The sequence below is a fragment of the Dysidea avara genome, chromosome 6, assembly GCF_963678975.1.
Source record: "Dysidea avara chromosome 6, odDysAvar1.4, whole genome shotgun sequence".
NCBI lineage: Eukaryota > Metazoa > Porifera > Demospongiae > Dictyoceratida > Dysideidae > Dysidea > Dysidea avara.
Window position 1 is genome coordinate 26856483 of NC_089277.1, and position 22899 is coordinate 26879381.

General features: G+C 37.1%; 2 protein-coding genes across 4 annotated transcripts in view; one reads left to right on the forward strand and one right to left on the reverse strand.

Moving 5' to 3' along the window:
* Positions 1 to 22899, reverse strand: part of LOC136257513 (presequence protease, mitochondrial-like) — a 129047-nt gene that overhangs the window by 9402 nt on the left and 96746 nt on the right. The window contains exons 19-22 of one of the 3 annotated variants that reach the window (XM_066050732.1): positions 1559 to 1606; positions 1264 to 1393; positions 732 to 852; positions 186 to 262 (exon numbers count right to left, since the gene is read on the reverse strand). The exons of 1 other annotated variant lie outside the window; for it this stretch is intronic. In XM_066050732.1, coding sequence (XP_065906804.1) covers positions 186 to 262; positions 732 to 852; positions 1264 to 1393; positions 1559 to 1606 — 376 coding nt within the window. The remainder of the gene's footprint in view (positions 1 to 185; positions 263 to 731; positions 853 to 1263; positions 1394 to 1558; positions 1607 to 22899) is intronic. One more of the 3 variants, XM_066050734.1, reaches the window with a different exon arrangement.
* Positions 10688 to 11772, forward strand: LOC136258519 (uncharacterized). The gene is made up of 2 exons (XM_066051835.1): positions 10688 to 10749; positions 10885 to 11772. The coding sequence occupies exon 2, from the start codon at positions 10902 to 10904 to the stop codon at positions 11661 to 11663; it is 762 nt and encodes a 253-aa protein (XP_065907907.1). The 5' UTR covers positions 10688 to 10749; positions 10885 to 10901; the 3' UTR covers positions 11664 to 11772.

The following is a 22899-nucleotide window of genomic DNA, read 5'->3' on the forward strand; positions in this document are numbered from 1 at the left end:
TGAAATCAAAGATAATTTGATTTCACAACTTCCATCATCGCAGCTGTTTCTTGGCCGCCACCTTTGATTTTTTCACTCAGGCTTTCGCACCATTTATTTTCACAGCTTGGCTGTTTCTGTGTGGATATACAAACACAGCAACATTCAAATACACTCATGTATAGGCTGAATACTACTATACATACTTCAGAAACACATCATGCCACAGTGAGAACATGTGAGAAATGTGTCTGTCCAGACAGTAAGAGCTGAATATAATACCCTGTAACAAAACATGCGTAGTGAAACCTTGTATGATGCAACTAGCTATGCAACACTAATAGCATTGGTACTTGATTGTTCAGACATTTGGTACTCCTAATTCAGCCATGTAGCTTGTTTTAAAACAGTGGATGACACCTTGGAAAGGTGGACATTTTGATCACCAGGGCACTTCACTATGGTTCATTAATATTAGCATATGTACATAATCTACATTTAACACCTGAAATCAGAACACTTTTCTATTGAGAAGACCTTAGAGCCATGAAAGGGATTCCACTGCATACAATGGTATAAAATATGTACACTGTAGCTTGTAAAGTTTTCATTGTACTAAACTTGTTGGTCACAAAATGTAACAGATCTCAAAATACAGGCTCTTTACTCTATGACTGATAGTTAAGAGGTGATAGTATTTTGGTGTGACACAAACAACAGAAAATCCAACAGATATTGTACATTAGTAATACCTGTTCATAGCCCAGTTCATTGGAGTGGTGGGAACAAATGTGTGGGGACAGGTTGAGACCTCCAGTGTACAGATCAACCTGCTGGGCAAACTGCCTGTGATCTAGATCACCTGCTCCCATCCTATAGTGTACACATACTGGTAAACATGTGATACCACACAAGTGTCTAAATCATGCCACTCTGTGAAGTCTGTATGATGTTTACACAGACACATGTACAGAGGCTGTCTCTGTAATAATCAAGTTAAAATCCCCCAAGTGTTGAAATGATAAACATAATCATCTGTATAGACCATTGATCATAAAGACTCTAGTTGAAGGCTACTACTTTCAGAACTAAAACAGGGTACTTTTGAAAAATGGACACCTTGATGATCAGGTCAGTTGTGTGCTTAACCTCAACAGCATTCCATTACATATAATTATTGTGCCCTGAAGATAGAGATATTACTAAACACAAACACTTTCAATGGTCTTAACTGTCAATGCTAAGAACTATAATAATCTGGTGTTACTACATATCTAGACTTACTGTGTTAAGACATTACAGAAAAGCGGCACATAAATCTTCAGTTCATCAGGTAGTGAAGTGATACTTGCTACGGCTCTGAAGTAGGTAATCCCATTGGTTGGCTGTTTAGCCAGCTGTACTGGTACAGCATCTACAGTGTAGTGTACAAACAATAGTAATAGATATTGTAAAAGCTGTGTGTCTTAAATACACTAGTTCATAGGTGAGCCTTTGACAACATTATGAAATAATGTGTACTCATTTCCAAGAAATATTCACATACTTACGTACCTCTAGTGTGAATGCTGCTACTTACCAATGTGAACATGTTCCAGTGTAGTGTCCTTTATTTTAGGATCAATATCTGTAAAGAGACATCAGTCACATACAAGCTGTATTGTTCCAATGGTGTGGAATACATAGAAGTATGAAGAAATGAGACACACATCTGTTTTGAACAAAGCTGGGGATATTCAGAGGAGGTATTTATGGCCAGTGCCAGCTGTTACAAATAGAGTACACAAGCTAACTGAGTTAGCTTTCTCACCAACAACGTGACCAACAAGGACAAATCAAAACCATTTCCCAAATAGCTATGAATATTGTTCAACAGTACTTCTAACAGTAAACAAGCATTGTACTGTAGCTACTTGTGCTACAATCATTGTCATTGTGTCATTGTGATAATGCACATTATCATATTATGTGTATACACTAAACACAGTACAAAGCAACTTTAATCATCACTATACTACAGATGTATGTATATTTTATTAAAAAGTGTTACTTGAATTGTAAATTTAATTCCAGAAAATTAGGCAGATAACCCATTGTGTGTGTAAATTATTACTGTGTAAAGTGAAACTATTATCATACAGTACGATAGTAACTGTATAGTAGGGACCACAAAGTAGTAGGCGTGGCCCACGAAATAAAATCACCCAAAAACCAGCCTTAGTTTTCCCTGACGACGATGAGGCAGTATTGGTGAGGTAAAATTAAGCCCAAACAAGCTTTCAGATTGACTCGAACTGCTTTCAACAAGTTGCTACGGAATTAAAAAAAAAATTTTATTCGACGGAATTTTCTACCGACTGAGTAAGTAAGTAAGTAACTGACTGATGCCTTCAGACAAGCGTAACTCGATAACGGGTAAGGCTACGGGCTAGATTTTTTCACTGTTCGACGTTGCTTCGGCCCGACAGGTGCCTTTTGGCATACCGCAGTACGTACAACGCATTCTTCATGGACTTACCAGTGTCCTCCTTTGCGTTCCATTCATCTTTGCTGACAGGGAAAGGTGTCGATTTGGCACGAGCACGTGATGGCTTCCCTTCAAAACAGAAATCGTCCGTATTTTTCATACTGGCTATTTTGATTGCAAAGGCACTTTTCAAGCAGTTCTTGATTCGTATTGCTGTGTAATGGGCTGAACATAGCCAACAGCGAAGCGTAATGGATACTTCACTTTTCAGACGATAATTGATATAGCTGGGGCGCGTGGCGCCATTTCAGATGCGGTATGCGTGGATAAAATTATTTACAAAAAAAGTTAACAAACAAGTACACAAAAAAATTTGGAATTTTCAACTAGAGTAGGGACCATAGCACATCGATAGAAAGTACTGAAACAAGTTGGAGTAGTCCATGATATTAAATCACAGTAAAACAATAAGAAGTATTATATCCCTACTGTGCATTTCTGTTATGGTATCTTGAGCACATTAGGGATATAACACTTCTTATTGTTTTACTGTGATTTAATATCATGGACTTGTTTCAGTACTTTTTATCGATGTGCTATGGTCCCTACTCTAGTTGAAAATTCCAAATTTTTTCGTGTACTTGTTTATACACAGTAGTGGTCATGAAGGCAGGTGGGTACATAAGAGAAGGTATTCTGTAATAAACTCATAGTGTTGGTTTGGAGGTAGTTCAATAATTGCTTAGGTGAATAGAATATTAAAGTCATAATGAGCATTCATTACCATACAGTGATTAAGAAACATAGCAGAGAAAGTGTGAACTACACATATACTATACAGTCTTATGCTCACAGAACATGTAATAATACCCCAGAACACACATAGAGGAATAGAGGATATGTGCATTTTATTATCTGAACAAAAAATGATCAATGTAGGTGGATTAGCAGCGTGTCTGAGAATTTGTGATGGTGAATGAGACTATTGTAAAATCCCATACAAAAGTACGGGTAGAAAATGTAGCTTGGATATAACTCGCCACCTGAACTATCAGATGGGGCTCCTCTTTCCAGTTACTCTGCTATACAGGTAATGCTCTGGAGAAGTTCTTGCAAGCGGTATATTTTCTGCAGTTCACACTTTCTAAGTACTGTATTCCTACGTTCACTGTCGTCACGTGTGAAAACAACATATGTTTATTAGAATTTTTTTCAGTTGCATTGATTGGGAATACATGAGAAGACACTAGCTACTTACAATAGCATAGTTACCCATACAGAAGCCAGATAAAAGACTGCTTGGCACAAATGTAACATTGACATCCAGTATTATCCAATGTGGTTACATCACAATATGTAACAGTAGGTAAATCACCGTTACTATAGCAACACTCCAAGAAAGAAGTGCACCCTTTATTTCCTAATGATGTGTTACAGGTGCTGTATTTGAAATTAATTACACTAAAAAAGTCTATGTCAGCATACATATATAGCAGGCCAGCATGTATTTTCTCTGAAAAAGTGTCCAAATGACAAAAGAAAAACATTCAGGATGGCCTGGAAAGACTTTATTGTACATAGATAACTAAATAAAACCATGAGTGGTTGACATCTGCCATGTCTTGCATCTGATTCAATATTACTGTAAACATCTACCATACACATACATGTGTGTATAACATTGTTGGGGGATGACTTAATAACCAGAAAGCTTCTTTCTATGATCATGATAGTTGACCACCACAAGATTGGTAGCTCATAGATTTGTGCATAGATATGTTTTAGTACTCTATAGTCGGAAATTTTCAAGGGATGAAACTTTTGCGAAATTATGTAAAATATTATTTTGGTATTTTTTTAAATTTATGAAAGCCTAGAAAATGTCTTAGGTAATAGCTATGTGTACATACATCCTCAAACATTTCACAATTATATTTCCACAAAGCTGTCATTACTCGCAAAATTCACACAAGTTTTTTTCCCTTAAAAATTTCTGGCTATACAGTATAAAGTCTCTCTTTAGCTCAAGAAAAAAATGGCAATGTAATAAAGTCAAACAATTCTATACTATTGTTGTAGCATATAAGTCCATCATACAGTCTGGTATTCCCCTTAGTAATTACATTTACATATTCATACTACACAATAAAATTAAAGACCATATGCACACCACAGCCACATCAAATTATATTACTATTGTTGCAACCAAAAACTTTTGATCACATTAATGGTCAGAGTATGTTGATCTAGTTTTAGGATACCCACACCACATACAAAACAAAACAATCATTCAAAACCTCAATTGTGTTGAATCTTAGGTATAAAAACAGCAGTACATGTACCAGTACTGTGCAGTGCAGTCAGAGTTAGCTATATATTATACTGCAGTTTAGACATATTGATACATACATATTTCAGTTTTGATAAGGTACATGTATGTATGTTAGTAGAGCAGGTGTTCATCTATATATGTAGCTTGTAGATGCTTGATAGTTTGTATATATGTATGTATATGTGGTTCATATTATGTAAAATTCAGACAATATACCAGTACATCCTTACTATAAACATGTTTTACTGACAGATAATAGCATGAGAATAATACCTGTTATTTTCGTATTTGCTGTCATCTTCTTCACTAATGCTGTGGAGGTGACTGATGAAGATATCAATTCTCCACTAGTCTCTTACCTACTTGCTAAACTACAACAATTGGAATCAAATATCATGGTTAGACCAAATATCAGGACCGCTAGACAGACTACACAAAAGCCTACTAAACCACCTGTTGTTGCTGACAACAACAAGCAATGCAACTGTCAACCTGGTGTAGTCACCTATGTTAGATGGGGTAATTCTACTTGTCCCTATGGAGCAGATACCATCTACTCTGGGGTTGTAGCTGGATCATGGTATGACTATCAAGGAGCTGCAGTTAATCCACTGTGTTTACCACCAACTCCCCAATACTTACAATTCCAAGCTGGTCATCAGAGTTTCCATGTACTATATGGAGCAGAATATAAAACACATGCTAGTAGCCCACTCAACCACATTAATGATCGTAATTAATGTTCCTTGTGCACTCTGCCAGGCTTATGGACGTACTGACAAGATAATGATCCCTTCTCGTTATGAGTGTCCTCCTAACTGGACTCGTGAGTACTACGGTTATCTTATGGCTGGACATCAAACTAGTTTCAAAGGTGCTACACAATTCACTTGTATAGATAAGAGTTTAGGAGTGATACCAGGAAGTGGAGCAACTAATAATGGAGGTCATCAGTTTTATACAGTTGAAGCTGGTTGTAATTATTATCATCCTTGTAGTGATAAAGAACTAACATGTGTAGTGTGTACTAAATAACATACAAAGCATAGCTATAGGGTACACATTTGACAAGGCATTTTTCATGCTGTACACTTGTAGTTCATATCATTGCAGTGTGTACATATACTGCATGTTTTTTATTACATATTCAACTTATTCATATGCTGTAGATCTACAGTATATACATACAAACATACTATGTCATGAATGGTGAAAAGGATGTAAGCTTGTGCAAGGTTATGCACAAAACAATGTTCGGACATATCCTATGTACATGTGCACTTGCACATGTTCATGTCTGTAGTTGTGTAAACTTAACGTGTATTTATTTCTTAGTTGTATGGGTTGACAACTGATTTGGAAGCTGTAAACTTGAAGTGGACAACAGTTACATACATACAGTACATCAGGTGTTTTACTGACATCAAACATATCATACTGTATTGTCGATTAACAGTATACTAACTCCGCACTGACATACCATCTATCTGAAAAACTTTTAATGGTTCCAGTGGTAGAATAACTATATATTTTTACCTCATAGGTAAATACGTACCAGAGCTAAACCGCTGATAACACTGTGACCCAGAGTAGTAATCCTGATGGGATCTGTATGTGACCCATTTAAAATAAAACAGAGGCTTACATTAAGCACAACATTATGGTGGCAGCAGTTAGCCCTACATTATATCAAAGGCCATCTATGAGGTGAAACTAAATACGTACTAAGATTTGTTGCATTAGATTTTAAACTACATTTTTAGACAGCATGTAAAAGACAATGCCAAATACTTTTCACTGTTCGAGAAATTATAGGAACCTTCCCGTATACTTTAGGTCTTCTAGTTACATTCTTTCGACTAGTGCTGACCACATAAGCTTTCCTTTTACAACAAAGCATAGCTGATAAGTTCCATCCAAGGAAAGGGCTACATTGTGGCTTGTTGCATCCTTTTCGAAATCAAACCTCCAACAAATGACTACAAGGAGCCTATTACACTTGTACACCATCGTACAATGTCAAACACAATTGAGCACAATCAATACAAAACATGCAATCCAAACTGGATTAGACCTGGATATTCTATGAAGAGGATGAGACTTGCTTAGCCAAAAAAATAAAAATTCATAGCAGCTTATCAGAAACTTTTTGGATTGCGCTGAAGGCATGTTTAGGGATAATATAATTACATAATATTGTCAAAATACTTCCAATAAGTTGTTACAAAACAAAAACAATATAGTGGAATTTTCTGCTAACTGACTGACTGACTTACTAATGCCTTCGGACAAACATAAATTGATAATGGCTAAGGCTACGGGTCCGATTTTTTCACTGATAGATGTCGCTTTGGCTTGACAGGTGCCTTTTGGCATACCACAGTATGACAATTCACACATCATACCTAGATTTGTCCACCTTTGTGTCCCAGTACTTTTCAGTTTTCACTGACATGCAAGGTGTTGATTTGTGTTACATGACACCGTTTCCCTGTGGGTGGTACTGCCTGTACTTTCCATATGCCATAGCAACTGGATTGATTGCAGAGACACTTCACGTGCTATTCTTCATTTGCAATAATGTGTAATGGGTAGAACATAGCTGAAAACAAACCATTTCACTTATTAATTGTTGGGGTGCCCATTCAGGTGCAAAATTAATTTAAGCATACCTGGTGCCATTCTTTTTTTTTGATGTGGTATGCTTGGGTTCATTGGTCATAATTATGTTGTAAATATAACAAATAAGTGGAAGGAAAAATTGGAATTTTGAGTTGGATTAGCGATCAAAGAAAAAACAGTAGTGAAACAAGGAATAGCTAAAAAGCAATGAAACAAGAAAGGTTGTCTATATCTGCGACTACACTAGTGCTCATGATCAGTCTATGTATAACCATGACTAAATTAGGGATTAAATGTTTACTAGTATTTCTGCAGGTCCAGGCAACTCACTACTTTTTTCTTCGATCCCTACTCCAACTAAGTTTTCCTTCTATTTGTGTAATTTAAAAAGCCTAAGTTTTATAACTATTGTTAAAGTAGGAATTAAATGGTGATGATCTTTTTTGTGACTGTCAGTTAGTAGAAAGTTCCACTGGATCAGATGCCACCAAAAGTACCGAAAAATCTGTATAATTAGTAATAAACATGGTCCAGAATGGCTAAAGAAAGGATTAAATTGCACTTCAGGTGATGACAATCTTTTTAGATTCTTATTCTAATAGTAATATGTGCGTAGCTTGTAAAATTACTGATTTCCTTAAGCCTATTATAATCACACCGATGTGTATACTATTTAAAACTAGAGTTGTACCGATACAGACTTTTTGGCTTCTACTGATACCCGATGTATTTAATCACCTTACAAGCCGATATGGCAAGCCGATACCGACTGTCAAGTTATAAAATCTCTACAGATACTCTGAAGACACACAATGATGACAGTGAGTTGTTTATAATTAACATTGTACAAAGTTATAAAAAATGTGTCAACTCTTGTACATGGTCATGATTAAGTGATAAGAGTTACTCTGTGACTTGTAAGCAATAAGCAACAGTAATTACAAAAAATACACAAATACCTACTGCTTACAAGTTAAAGTTGTTTTTGATGAACAAACATATTTTGGCCTTTTCAGGGTTTAGACGACTACGTTTTTCATCATAAATGTTACTAGCCCCAGAAAAAACTCATTCTGATGGTACTGAGGTAGGTGGTGGTGTTAGGAAGCGTCGAGCCATCTTGGCCAGTAGTGGGAATCTAGATTTATTACTACTCCACCAGGTAAGGCAGTTGTTTGAACAAAAATCAAGCAAGGGCTCTGACAAGTATTGCTCTACGACACTGTTATCATTGCTCAGACCTACAGCTGCATGATGCTCCACTCTCTTCTAATATTTCATTAAAGCTTTGCCAAAGTTCGGTGGTCTCTCTATTTGCACGCTTTGATGGCGGTTCATGTATTGTTTCAGTATCTGACCTAGCCTTCTCTTCTTCCATCTTTTCTATTAGCATCTTTCTAGCTCCAGCCTGTTGACTTACGCTGCTGAAATATCTATCTTTAAAACAAGGGTCAAGTAAACATGCTATCACCAAAGGAATGTTCAGCTCTACATCTTTAAATCTATGGGTCAATGATGCCAGCACTGTATTCTTCATTATTCTAATGCCTAAATCATCACAGTGCTTTTTCAGGATTTTGTCCAACATTCTTACAAATGGTATGATAACAGATACAGAAGCACTAGAGGAGGAAATCGAGTTAGTTATTTGATCAATAGGTGACAGGGCAGCTATCATCTTCTCTGCAAGCTCAAGCTGTCAAGTATTCAAAGCAGGCAAGTCTGATTCAGTTTAGTATGCTGCCAAAGCCATTTTTTGTTCAGAAATAGATTTTACCATGTGTAATGACGAGTTCTATCTAGTCCGTACATCCTGTTGTTAACGGTGCTGAGGAACACCTAGACGCTCTTGTATGGACCTCAATCGATCATAAGCGACTACTGAGTGCTTAAAATGTCCAATTATTTTTCTACATACGTAATATAGCAAGAAAATCAGTTACAGACTGCTGTGATAAATTGCCATTCTCCACAACTAATTGCAGTGAGTGTGCAAAGCACCCAAAAGAACAAAGTGAAGCTTCTCGCATTGCTTTAGCCATATTAGCTGCATTATCTCAACGCACTAAATGAACCTTTTCATCACTAGTGCCCCGCCCTTCTAATATTTTCTTATATAGCCCACCCAAATACTCACCAGTGTGGGAATCCTCTAATGGTTGTACATGTAAAACAGCAGATATTCTAGTAAAATCATCCATTAGCCAGTGGGCAGTAAGACTAAGCAATGATGCAGTACCAGCACATGCATCTGTTGTGAAACTAAAGTAGTCCACATTTTCTATTTTTCCCTCACTTTAGACATCACATCATAATGAACCGTAGGGAAGACTTTCTCGATGAGGTATTTCCTATTAGGGACAGTACATCTAGGCTCCAGTGCTTAACCAGCCGAATAAATCCTGTATCTCCAACCACAGAAAAGGGTTGCACGTCAGGAGCTATCATCTTAACAATAAATAGATGAATTCGCTGAGCTCGAACATCGTTGATGCAGTTTATCTTCTATCTCAAATAGTAGGCTTCTTTGCTCGTTCCTCTTCAAGATATTTCTTGTGCTTATCTTGTATTCCTTGTATAATTCTTTATGTAGAGACTTGAGGTGGTTCACAAGATTTGATGTAGTGTCACTTTTGTAGAATTTCCACCACGAGACACAGATTTATCACATTTGTTACAAACCACAAACTTTGTGTCCTCTGCTACGGTAAAATAATCCCAAATAGGAGACCGCTTTCTTGACAATTTGTTGGCCATATTGAACAATGTGTCAAACATGGATAATTTGTAATGCACATGCGCACATTAATTACTATCGGTTGTTTTGTGTGCAGAAACACTGATTACCAATTCTAGGAAAATAGCCAATTTATCAGCTGTTACCGATCACCAATCCCATTATCGGTACAACTCTATTTAGAATCAATTCAGTTAATTAATAATGTATCAAGCATACTCTACACATGCATTGGCTGAGAAAGGAACACTGGCGGTTTGAATTCAAACACATGCATTATGCAGGTAGACATGGAATTCAAATTACATGTATCAATTAAAACTGTAATACTAGTTACTAAACAAGTATACCACATACATTATGATGAGGCCAAACAATTGTGTCAACAAAGTCAATCATTAAGTCACAAGTTGTAATGTCATTATCCAGTAAACCTTATCTCAGCAAATTTCACTTGTGTACAATATGTCAGTCAGAAACCATAACTGTGTTAAACCACCTCAGTTCTAGTAGTATAAAAGGAGGCAGTGAGCCTTGTATACACAGTTGACTACGTTCTACTGACAGAGATTCTGCTGCCAGCAGGTGCAGTTTAAAGGGAGCAAGAAAAAGGTATGTGTATGTATCTTGAAAAGTTTGATACAAGTGGACACATCTATGTATGCATGTATATGTAACAGTTATAGATACAGAAATAGTTAGCTGAATCTATTCTTGTTCCTTACTCATACTCGTTTCTTTATACAGTCAAAACTACGTGAACTATGAGAATTGTAGTCTTTCTTCTGATGTCACTTGCTGTCATCTTCCTCACTGATGCTGCAGAGGTCACTGATGAAGATATCAATTCTCCACTAGTCTCTTACCTACTTGCTAAACTACAACAATTGGAATCAAAGATCATGGTTAGACCAAATATCAGGACCACTAGACAGACTACACAAAAGCCTACTAAACCACCTGTTGTTGCTGATAACAAACAGTGTAACTGTCAACCTGGTGTAGTCACCTATGTTAGATGGGGTAATTCAACTTGTCCCTTTGGAGCAGATACCATCTATTCTGGAGTTGTAGCTGGATCAGCTTATGGACATGAAGGAGCTGCAGTTGATCCACTGTGTTTACCTCCTAATCCACAATATCTGAAGTCACAGTCTGGGTATCAGAATTGGGTACAACTATATGGAGCTGAATATCAAACAGGAGGCACACCGCTTGACCATGGTCATGATCGTAATGTTCCTTGTGCACTCTGCCAGGCTTACGGACGTACTAACAAGATAATGATCCCTTCTCGTTTTGAGTGTCCTCCAGGATGGAATACTGAGTACTATGGCTATCTTATGGCTGGATATTATGACCACAAAGCAGCTACACAATTTACCTGCATAGACAAAAGTTTAGAGATGATACCAGGTAGTGGAGCTAATACTGATGGTTCTCTCTTCTACACAGTTGAAGCACATTGCAACCATTTCATTCCTTGTAGTGATAAAGAACTCACTTGTGTAGTGTGTACCAAGTAACTCACACCATCAGTATGGGACTATATCAGCGTGTATCTCACTGTAGTATTGAGTCATTATTATAACTATGTATGTATCATCATCATTGATCAGTTTTCTTTTCTTTTTTTAATGTTTTAATGATTTGTCATTTAAAATCTTGCATTTCAATTAATAGTAGCATAAGTAGAATAGTTGAAGGGACTAGCAAATGCTGGAATGACATCATGATACACGATCATGATACACAATGACATTATAAATACGTATAATAACCAAATATGTAAAATAACATTTAGTTGATGAGCAGTTGAACTAGTGATGACATAATAGCACTAGTACAGTAAATCTTTAGAATGAACTATTACTGTATACATACACCACACAAAACAAACTTGCCAGATCGCCTTTGATAAGGATGGATAGTAAAATACACCATTCACACTCTTAATTAAACTGGACAGATCATTGTCAGAGAAAATTGTTCAGAAAGCCTCACTATGCTAGTGTCGTGCTATGTATGGCTACACTGACGCTATTGACATACAACTCTCCATGTGGTCCCCACATATCAGCAAGAATATCAACTTACTGGAGTCTGTACAGCGTAGAGCTGCTCCTAAGAGCAAATATGACTGAAGTCTAACTCACGGCACATAGCAACACATTGGGTTAACTATAGTTGTGCTGACTGCTCAGTAATAACAAATGTATAAAATAATAAATAAATTCCTAAGGTTTTTGAAAGTAGTCACATGTACAAAATTTCTGTGTGATGAATTTGAAGATACATGCAGTATAGTGATACTTCCAGCAACAATACAGCAGCATGAAAAACAAGGTGTTAGCCTTTGCATGTATATCCATCATTCTCTTGCAAGCAAAAAAACCAAGTTGCTTTTCTTTGTCTTTATCTTGTCCTTCCTGTTACACAGCCTACATATGTACCTACACAGCCTTATCTATACTCTCAATGAAGATGATATTTTTCAGCGATAGAAGAGCAAATACTCCATCTTACTAGTTGCTCGCTTTGAAGATTTTTGTTCTCGACCACATACACGTAATTGCTTCAAGTGTCATACAGATTGCTAAAAGCAAGTCTGAACCAAATAGCACAGTAGTGGCAATCTGTTCAAAACCATGGAGATGAATCAGTCGCCATATTTTTGTACCAAGCTGGAGATGTCATGAATTGAATCCCTTGCTAAATTCACTGAGGCACTTAGTGAATACATGGGCAACAGAAGTCAGTGATAGAATAAGATAAGTAGAAAAGGTATCAGCAAGAGTGAATGATAAAAGAGGAGAGTGTCTAACTCTAGCATGGTTCATCAAAAATGAGAGCCACAAGTTCACAGGCCTCTAAGGAAGGATGTTAATATGCTTTGGCTTCTTTCAAGAGGCTATTCTAGGTCACCACCTCCTAAGGTGTTAGCTCACTCAATCAGCACTTAAAGCGTGAATTTACTATAATATCCAGAAAGACCTGTGGTACTGAAGCTAGACACTCTCTCTTAATTTTATTATTTACTCTTGGTATCAGATATTAGGAGATTTGTACTGTATCTCAACAGGGAATTTTCGTAGGAAAGAGATATGTGTACAAAACGATTAGGCTGAATTAAGGGTTATTCACCACTCAGAACCAGGACTTACAGTACAGATCTTTGTCCAACAGTACAGAACCGTACAGCCCCATCCAGCTATTTGCAGGTTAGCCAGAGCTCAATCAAAACCACTCACACGTCCGGCTTGCCACTAAGGATAACTGAGTCTATAACTATGACTGAATTAGGATTAAATAGTATATCTGCAGGTACATGCAGGTAATTTCTTTGTTCCACTACTTTTAAGCTATTCCCTTGCTTCACTACTTTACCTAATCCAACTTAAAATTCCTAAATTTTCCTTCTACTTGTGTACTTTATAAAGCCAACTATTATTGTTTATACGTATGTAGTAGTTGTAACATGGGTATAAATGATTTGTCTGAAATATATGCACTCGCACTCAGGCTGCACCCCCATGAGAGTGCGTATATTTCAGGCAAATCACAAGTGCCCATGTTACAACTAATGTATTCCACTTGGGGAAATCACCTGCAAGTGTGGGAAACTGCAGGAATGTTTCGCGAGTGTATTTATATGAGACCATGTGAATTTCAATTGTGGATAACGTCGTAAGAGCAATGACAAGGTGCTACTGAGAGGCTGAACGTAAGTGTATCGACACTAACGTGCAGATGGCTTCGATTGTGGTGTAGACTACCGGCCACTACACAAGTATACCACCACGATGAAGCCAAACTTATAGTCAATCATGAAGTCACAAGTTATGATCTCAAACCATATACCTGTACAACACATCAGATAAGAAACCATAACTGTGTTTAAACCACCTGAAAACTAATATAAAAGGAGGTAGTGAGCTTTGTATACACAGTTGACTACTAAACAGTTCTACTGACAGAGACTCTGCTACCAGCAGGTGCACTTTAAAGAGAGTGAGAAAAAGGTATGTGCATGTATCTTGAAAAGTTTGATACAAGTGGGCACATCTATGTATGTATGTATATGTAACAGTTATAGATATAGAAATAGCTGAATCTATGCTTGCAAAATAATCATACTCATTTCTTTATATAGTCAAAACTACGTGAACTATGAGAATTACAGTCTTTCTTCTGATGTCACTTGCTGTCATCTTCCTCACTGATGCTGTGGAGGTTACTGATGAAGATATGAATTCTCTACTAGTTTCTTACCTACTTGCTAAACTACAACAGTTGGAATCAAAGATCATGGTTAGATCAAATATCAGGACCATTAGACGGACTACACAAAAGCCTACTAAACCACCTGTTGTTGCTGATAACAAACAGTGTAACTGTCAACCTGGTGTAGTCACCTATGTTAGATGGGGTAATTATACTTGTCCCTATGGAGTAGATACCATCTATTCTGGAGTTGCAGCTGGATCATGGTTTGACCACTATGGGGCTGCAGTTGATCCACTATGTTTACCTCCCAACCCGCAATATTTGAAGTCCTAATCAGGTTATCAGAATTGGGTGCAACTAGTTGGAACTGAGTATCAGACACACAATCCTGCACTTGACTACAGCTTAGATCAAAATGTTCCTTGTGCACTCTGCCAGGCTTATGGACGTACTAACAAGATAATGATCCCTTCTCATTATGCGTGTCCTCCAGGATGGAATACTGAGTACTATGGGTATCTTATGGCTGGATACCACGGTCACAAAGCAGCCACACAATTTACCTGCATTAACAAAAGTTTAGAGATGATACCAGGTAGTGGATCTAATACTCATGGGAAATTCTTCTACACAGTTGAAGCACATTGCAACCATTTCATTCCTTGTAGTGATAAAGAACTCACTTGTGTAGTGTGTACCAAGTAACCTCACACCATTAGCATGGGACTATACTATTGTTAGTGCATGACTAGCTAGTGTATATACGTTAGAAAGTTTTGTATTTCCATTACATAAGCAACTATATGTAAAGGTTTGTGCCGGGAGCTATCAGCTTGTACAGATTTCAGCAGTATAATTACCACATCACTACTAGAGTGTGCATTAATATGCACCTTGATATGTCTAAGTATATCACAAAGGTGTGCATATTAATTGAATAGTACACACATGCATACTGGTATAATGCTTCAAGTATAGAATCACACCTTGGCTGTAACTGACAGACATTCGTTTAATGTTTTTAATCAACTATCAGGCAATAGTTGTTTCTTCCAAAGCTATTGTGCCTTTATTAGGCCATCCATTAAGACACAACTCCAATGTTAGGGCAAGTATTTTTTATAGTACACTGTACATTAATTTTGATATCCAGCTTTACAACAAAGCATGCCTGGCATGGAGAAAAAATTTGCTCACTTTGATGAAAGAACTGCTCACTCTGTCAAGGTAATGAAGTGATCGCACAGACAGATTCAGCCTGACATCAGTTCATATAATCCAATTTCGCATATTTATGGTTATATCAACTGACATCATAGCACTTTTTTGTTCAAAAGTAATAGGCTCAAGATTTAAGAAGAACCATCCTAATATCAGAGTCAAACAGAGATTGATTGATTTGTAGCTATTCCGATCTTTGTACCATTATAATGTAGAAGGCAGGGCACGTTCATGGCATATCTAGGTGCATATTTGTAGTGCAGCACTTGTGCTGAAAAGTATTTATAAAAGCAACTGAATAATGATGCAACTGTAAACAATGTAACATGAACAGATGCAGAAGCTTCAAAAGACCACCTCCTCAAACAACTAAATACTAATGCATAATAACAGTCATCAACAACTTGGCATTTATAAATGATTATGATGAGTAATACAAGTAATATATATATACTACAACTGTGGTTGAGATCAAAAGCGCCACTCTGTGGTATATAACTGATATACCACGCTTTGTGGGTACGCTTACCATTATTATATGGTGTAACTTCACACATTTCACAAAATCCTTATTTAAACGGTAAACAAGTCTCTAATAACAAGTACCTAAACATACCAACAATTATTCACTTGAGCAATTTTTGATGAACTCTTGTCTCTTCACTAACTCTTTTCACTCCTGTCTCCTTCAATAATCGCAAGTACATGGGTGTGACACTGCTAAAAAGTATAAAATGTCTGATCCATCAAGGATTTCAAGTCTCTAATACTGACAAGCATGTAGAATCATTCACCTGAGCAAGGAGGATTTTTGATGAACTCTTGTCTCCTTCACTAATTGCAAGTGGATAGGCGTGGCACTGCTAAAGAATTTAAAACGTCTGATCCATCAAGAATGTCTAGGTGTTATAACTGTTATATTCTACACCCAGTAGATGAAATGATTATAGATGGTAATTTATAGTGAAACAGCACCTGTTGAAGATTGAAATGAGTAGACGCAATTACTCGGGATATGACAAAAATATATGCACTTGTGCACTGCGGGGTTCTCATGTGTATATTTTTGTCATATACTTTGTAAGTGTGTTATAACTATAAAATATATATCTTAATCATTTCATATATATATAGTTTTCGTTTTTATTTGATGCACAGGCACAAATTTTTATCCTTGAAATTATACAGTTACAGATGTACCAGTTTAGCACAGATGTCCCAAGGTGCTGCTAAGGTTTAACTCGCCCTGGGCAATATTGTGGGAACATGGTTTGCTCATGGCTTTGGTGCCCAACCAGTTCAAAAAGAAGATACGCTTTGACTAGTAAAATGTATTGAGTGATATGCAACACTTAATTGAGCACTTCAGTATTATTTTCTTAGCCAGACTGGGTGTAGTCACAAAATTATGACAAGTTGATTGTCAATAAACTATTCTCCATATTGAATTACCACTAAATAATTGTTTGGGTGATGCATTGACATGCATCTCTACATCACATGCTAGCCATTGAGCAGGCCATAGAACAAGATTGCTACATTGAAAATAGGTTAGTAACTTGTGGAGTCCTACCTAATATAGTAACTTACATATTGTCCCAATAGCAATGTTAGTAGCCTTAATTTAGTGCAGAAGAGAATTACATTGTGTATTGAAGCATAATGACACATGAATAATACCCTGAGGGTCATTAGCCTTACACCACGATCGATCATCAGATATCAGTGTACAAAACAAACGGGGTGAGTGTTCTGTAATTCTTTCACTTACTAGATGAGTGCACAATATATATCACTTATATCACTGCAGCTTGGGATTTGCTAATATATATACACCCGCAGCTCTTGGTCCAGGCGCCCTTGGGCCTGTAGTCCTCAGGCTTTGGGATATATGTATATCAGCAAAATCCCTTGCAGCCATGGTATAACTTTTACTTACAATGAGGTGATCTCGCACATGGTTAGATTTCACAAGTGGATCCATTAACAGTTGGTTACTGTACAACACAAACCAAGCCTTTATGGTTATGGCTTCATTAAACATTTAAATTAAGGACATATGTAAATGTAAACAGCTACCATACATGTAAGTAATGGATTGTTTTCAAAGATAAAGTTTCTAGTGAAAGACTGAGCTCGAGGAGTAAAAATTCACAAATAACTGTTACCACCAGCCTAGAAAAGCGTACTGAACAATTAGCTAGCAACCATTTGTGAGTACCATTATACAAATTGAAAATCAATACAATTATTGTGAAACTTTTCACCCTCAAAATTAACCTGCTTTATGATAGGGCTGCAACAAATACTCGATTCGTTTGGATATTTGTTTGTTAAGGTATTATTTGGATACTAAGCTTACCATTCAGATATTCGTTAACTAGTATATTAAAAGTGTTTACAGTCAAAATGGGTTTGATTACCAGCTATATTTCTATAAGATGGACTGTTATGTCATGTAAAATTGATTAAAATTGATTATAAAGAGAGCCAACATTAATCTTGCATATATGTCAGAGCTAAGTATGTGGTAATATGTGGCTGAATTCTAGCACTTTTGCATTGATCAAAATGTTACTAAATAGTTCGGTATTCGTTTGTTAAGACATCCAAATATCTGGATACTAAATTTGACATTCGTTGCAGTCCTACTTAATGATAGAATTCAGAACTTCAGTACTTAGGTACAGACCAAGGGAATTTGAGCTTTGGTCAGTTGTTTGTGATATCAAATTGAATTACAATATACGAAATGATCCAAAGTTCTCAACAAGATCCAACATAAGGGACATGATGGCATTTTAGACTTTTTCCCACTATCATAAGGTGGTCTTTCAAAGTGGATGTTGAGGTTTCATTTTAGTATATACGTATGTACAACATTTTCCCTCTGGAAATAACAAGGATGACTGCACCATAATAATTACACACAACCAAAAAAAACAACAACTTTGCACTGCAACACAAGCACTAGTACAGGAGGGTAGCATAAAGATAACTAGGTAGTGAGAAAGGTGCTTATAGCTATAAAGTAATGTTATAAGAAATATACTGGGTATTATACCAGAGTATGTTGCTATGTAACTGATGATGATGACATCATAACCTAGTCTCTTACCTACTTGCTAAACTACAACAATTGGTATCAAAGATCATGGTTAGACCAAATATCAGGACCACTAGACAGACTACACAAAAGCCTACTAAACCACCTGTTGTTGCTGATAACAAACAGTGTAACTGTCAACCTGTTGTAGTCACCTATGTTAGATGGGGTAATTCTACTTGTCCCTATGGAGCAGGTACCATCTACTCTGGCGTTGTAGCTGGATCATGGTGGGACCATACAGGAGCTGCAGTTGATCCACTGTGTTTACCTCCCAACCCACAATACCTTAAATCACATCCTAGCTATCAAGGATATGTACCACAGGCGGTGACTGTATGGAGCTGAATATTAAACCTACACGCCATCTCCACTAGACCAATGTTATGACTGTAATGTTCCATGTGCACTCTGCCAGGCTTATGGACTTACTAACAAGATAATGATCCCTTCTCGTTATGAGTGTCCTCCAGGATGGAATACTCCATGAGTACTACGGCTATCTTATGGTTGGACGTGCCTCTCATAAAGCAGCTACACAATTCACTTGTGTGGACAAGTCCCTATCACAGATACCAGGTAGTGGAGGTGATACTAATGGATATCTTTTCTACACAGTTGAAGCAGTGTGTGGCCACTTCATTCGTTGTAGTGATAAAGAACTCACTTGTGTAGTGTGTACTAAATAAGTTACACCATTACAGGAAACAGAGACAATCATTAGTGTATTCATTGTAACCATTCGTTGTACTTTCATGTAGTTGACAATAATTTTTGCTGCATTTTTTTAGCACCATATATATTGTAGCCACAAAAATGTTTGAAATAAACACATGGTTATACAGTCTCACACAAAACAATGTTGTGTGTGTGTCCCCTCCCAGTTTGGGGGGGAGGTGGGGGGAGGGGAGGAGGAGGGAAAGAAGTACAAAATGTCCAGGTGGCTGCTGTAGAGAAAAACCTGTATAACTGAGGTGGTCAGCAGGGCTATGACAGTAACAAAAAGGGAAATTACTACAAAGCTCAGCCAACCTTTTGTTTATAACAATCAGTACAGAAACAGCAAGGTGAGCTTGCAGAGGAGGTCCGACACGAACTAAGCGCTATTGAAAAGAATTTGCAGTAATTGCATTCTTCAAATGGTAATTTCATGGAAAATCAATCCGTAGACAATTAAGATTTAGTGAACTGCAAAGCTACTTATACACTTGTGCAGTTGATTTTCGCTGGTTTTCTCTTCCCAACTTGTTGCTCGGCTTTATTTAGTACGGTTAGTTATTCATCACGTGATGGTATATCGAAACTAAACCACTGGGGTTGATTACACCGTTGAATTAAGCATAAGAAAAGACTTCAATCGGCACGTATTTTTTGTTAATTACCCCACGAAATAGCTTCCCTGTACAAAACATATGCGCTCACATGTGCGTGTCGCACCTCCTCTAGTGAGCTTGTTATGAATGTTGCTAATGGCCATTGAATACTTTTAAGCAGTAACAGCCAGACAGATTACATAGTATTCATTGAAAGGCATGCACAGGAAAGCTACATAATTAAGGTCAAACCTTCACAGTGACAGATTATTGGCTGAACAAGTAACTATAACTGTTCATAATCATAGGTATTCACATTGTGTACAAGGAAAGGAAGTCCAGAGTCTAGTTCATAGTGAAGAGCATGGGTATTACTGTTAAATTAAACCACAATCAGCAACAGTTGCTAGCATACAAAGAGAGTAACATGTACATGCAGTGCATGATGTGCTCAGCTGAGGTACTCTATCATGTCTGAGTAACCCTGTACATATATGCACAATATGTGTACAGCATAATTACATCTCAGTCAAGATATCAAGGACAAGTACGTAGTTACTCTGAACAGAGTAATGTAGTTAGAACATCAAACCCACATACTGCCTCCACTATATGTAGACCAACATTTAGATTGCAACATACTATTTTCATTCTGCTAGGCTTTGTTCATGCAATTTCTAGCAGCCTACAGTTACATATTGCCTCTCAACTATGACATTAAACTTAACAACAAACTTTCCAATCAATATTAATACAAAGTGTGTATTGTAATTTTCAACACATTTAAAACATTGATTTATTGAGGTGTTGCCTACTGGCACACTGTACATAAGTAAGTACGTATCAACACTTACACGTATAAGAAAATATTAGGAATTTTAATAAACTAGAGTATGGACAATGCAATATACCGCTGCAATAAAAAGTACTGAAACAAGCTGGATCAGAGTAGTAAGTAATGTCCAAATACTGTAAAATAATAAGAAGTAAATATCGATATCCCTACTGTACTACAGAGATTCTACAATCAAAACGCACAGCAGGGACATTCACTTCTTATTGTTTTACAATATCTGGACATTACATATTACTCCGATCCATGGAAGGATAAAAGTAAGACAATAGCACACGTATTGTATGGCTATCAGTATGCCAAAAGTTTTTTATTATGTGAATGTGAAGTATTTTTAGAAGTACGGCCATAGCTGTAGCCATTTTTCTGCTACACTTGATTAAACACATCAGGCAGGCAGAAAAATTCTGTTGAATATACATTTATAAAATTCTGTAGCAACTTGACGGACACATTTTGAAGGAATTTGTGGACCAGGTTTTACCCAACCAATACTGTCATGCCATTATGAGGGGAAATCGAGGCAGGTTTTTGGGTGATATTTTATCACAGGTCACGCCCACACCTTCTAGATTCATGACTGCTGCAGATCATGACCTCCCTAATGAATATGATTGTATTACATATGTATGTGAGGGTAGCTAGCTATTTAATAATTGTCATGAATTGATTTTAAAAAATTCACAAACGAGTATAAGAAAAATTTAGGAATTTTAAACTAGAGTATGGGCAATGTAGTATCGCTGCAATAAAAAGTACTGAAACAAGCAATAATCCAATTATACACAAGGGCTGACCACTCAGCGCAGCGAGGCTATCAGCCTTCACCAGCTTGGGTATTAGTCACACTGGCGTGAGTGCCGTGAGCCACTAGAACACTTGGGAAACTGTGCTTTATTTATTACACCACAAAGAGTACTTTATTTGTTCAACAAAGCACTCTTTGCAGTGCAATAAAGCACTCTTTGTAAGCAATAAAGTACTGTTTGCCGGCCTAAAATGTACTTAAATGAAATTTAAAAGTACACTTTTTCCTTTGATCTCACCAACGCAAAAGTTCAAGCATTGCAGCAAGTGCTATATCAAAATAAAGTACGAGGTGTATGGCCAAGATGCTAATAAAGCATGAGGCGAAGCTGAGTGCTTTATTAGCATCGAGGCCAAACGCTGAGCACTTTATTTTTCATATAGCACAAGCAAGGCAATACTTTAAATGATTTATGGAACTTTCTAGTTGTGTAGCTTCACCATACACTAGGACTCACAATCAACATGTGTTGCATGAATTATTAGCAGCCTGAATGCACGCAAACTAGTTTAATAAAGTAACTCACGCGTAGTTCACCATGGTTTGGCATGGTAGACAACCATCATGTATTGTGGCAGGTTTTGGTTACAACCCACAATCGATTCTATTGTGATACATGGTGAAGTATTTCTGTGATATCTCCAGGACTTGTTCGTTTACATTAACAATCATAACAGCAACGTTACCTTCTCCCACCCATCCTCGAAGCATTTAGGTATGTCTATAAAAGCAATCCAGTGGTAGCACTCCTGTTGGCTGGAGTGGTTGACCACTCAGGGTGGTGAGGGCTATCAGCCTTCACCGCCTTGGGTGATTAGTTGTACTGGCATAAATTAGCCTGCACTACAGCACGTGGGCAACCGTGCTTTATTGCACCACAAAGAGTGCTTTATTGTACAAATACAGCACTCTTTGCGGTGCAATAAAGCACTCTTTGTGGGCAATAAAGCGCTGTTTGCTGGCCTAAAGTGTACTTTATGAAATTTAAAGTACACCTTTTTCTTTGATCTCGCCCATACAAACTTCTGTAAATAACTACAAGTATAAGGAAAAAATTCCTAATTTTTCTTTATACTTGTTTGTTTACTTTTTTGTAACGTTACTGGAACTTAAGAATTCAGCGGCATCGACTCTACCTGATGGTGTTACTATTGCCAGGCGTTCAACAACGTCCTTGGCAAATGACTTCAGGGACATAGGCTTCTTCTTGGGGGTCTCACCGATGATATCTGCA

Bases quoted from the DNA above. Each gene is read 5' to 3' on its own strand.
- LOC136258519 (XM_066051835.1), top strand. From the start codon at position 10,902: ATGAGAATTGTAGTCTTTCTTCTGATGTCACTTGCTGTCATCTTCCTC.